Genomic DNA, 1301 nt, shown 5'->3' on the forward strand with positions numbered 1-1301 from the left:
AGTCTTATCTCAGTACCTGTCTGCAACAATACATTAAAGTTGGATTACAATAATAATACAAACATCACCAGGAACCTACCATGCCACTTAAGAAGCAGATAGACTATAAGAATGGGTAATTTTCAAACATAACGGCGCATAACTTACCCGTGTTTCAAACTTGTAATCAGAAGAAAAAGATGCATCAGCTTCATTGCTAATATCTTTTCCAGGACTTCCACTTCTTTCCACGCACTCACTCAGGTGCGAACGTACTGTTGAAACACCTGCTTGCAGCTCTGTAAGTTTCTCAATCGTTTTCAACAGATCACTTTCTTCAAGCTTTTGTCTTTGCTCCTCAAGAGACATGCGAGAACTGGAGCGGGACCGCTCCTGCTGAGACGGCCATTGTTAGCCGGTGTACATGCAAGTGAGCAATATAGGCGTATATTGTGCATAAACTAAACATGATGCAAGTTCCCGTCGGACCATGAATGCTGTCCTCGGACGGTTAGGATGACGTCCTCGGACCATGATGTCCTGGGCCATGAAGCGCAAAATTAAGGATTCGCAGGCTATGAAATGACGTTCTCGGGCCATGATGAGTGGTGCCTCGAACCNNTTGATCCAGGGTCTACTTATTCATATGTATCATCTCTGTATCTACCTCCGCAGTTGTTCCAAAAGCCTAATGTTTTCACATGCGAATCGAGTAACTTCTGGATTTCTATCAACCTTAGCTTGAAGAAACTGAATTTCTTCAGTAAGTGCACTGTTTTCCTCCAATAAATAATTATCTGCTGGTATTAGTCCATTGACAAGTGACTCCATCCTTTGAATTTTCTCTTCTCTGAACTTTACCATCATCTTATTGCACCTATTATCTTCCTCCCTTTGACGAACCTAAGAGATAAGTATAATAACAGTAGTATTCAGGAACAAAGTTAGTTATCTTATTGCAGTACTATTGCAAATGTCAAACCAAAACAAAGAAATGGGAGAGAGGCAAAAAAGTGAAAAGTGGGTCACCAGACGGTTAAGCTGCTCGATTTCAGCTTCAAGTTGTTTGATAGAAGTTTCGGCCATCTGCTCTCTCCTTAAAGCACCGGCTAGAGTGGTCTCTAGTGATTTCAACTGAAAAACAAAGAAATAAAAGCAAGAGGAATCATTGCTCAGCAGAGTAGATAATCACTTGGAAAGTGAGGTCTGATTATTTAGCCATGATGATGCAAGAATGTAAGAACACCAGATAGAGATGCAATAATCAGAGTGAACCAAGCTGGGACAAGCAAAGAAGCAGAGTCTGCTGGTTTTCAGATACT

General features: G+C 41.2%; 1 protein-coding gene across 1 annotated transcript; it reads right to left on the reverse strand.

Annotated features, from left to right (window-relative positions):
* Positions 1 to 642: 642 nt before the first annotated feature.
* LOC109222817 (kinesin-like protein KIN-12D) lies at positions 643 to 1113 on the reverse strand (the record flags this gene model as incomplete). The annotated part of the gene is made up of 2 exons (XM_019387129.1): positions 643 to 882; positions 1009 to 1113. Coding segments are annotated over 2 exons (345 nt in total), but the record flags the coding sequence as incomplete, so codon positions are not given.
* Positions 1114 to 1301: the final 188 nt, after the last annotated feature.

Source organism: Nicotiana attenuata, unplaced genomic scaffold (genome assembly GCF_001879085.1).
Source record: "Nicotiana attenuata strain UT unplaced genomic scaffold, NIATTr2, whole genome shotgun sequence".
NCBI lineage: Eukaryota > Viridiplantae > Streptophyta > Magnoliopsida > Solanales > Solanaceae > Nicotiana > Nicotiana attenuata.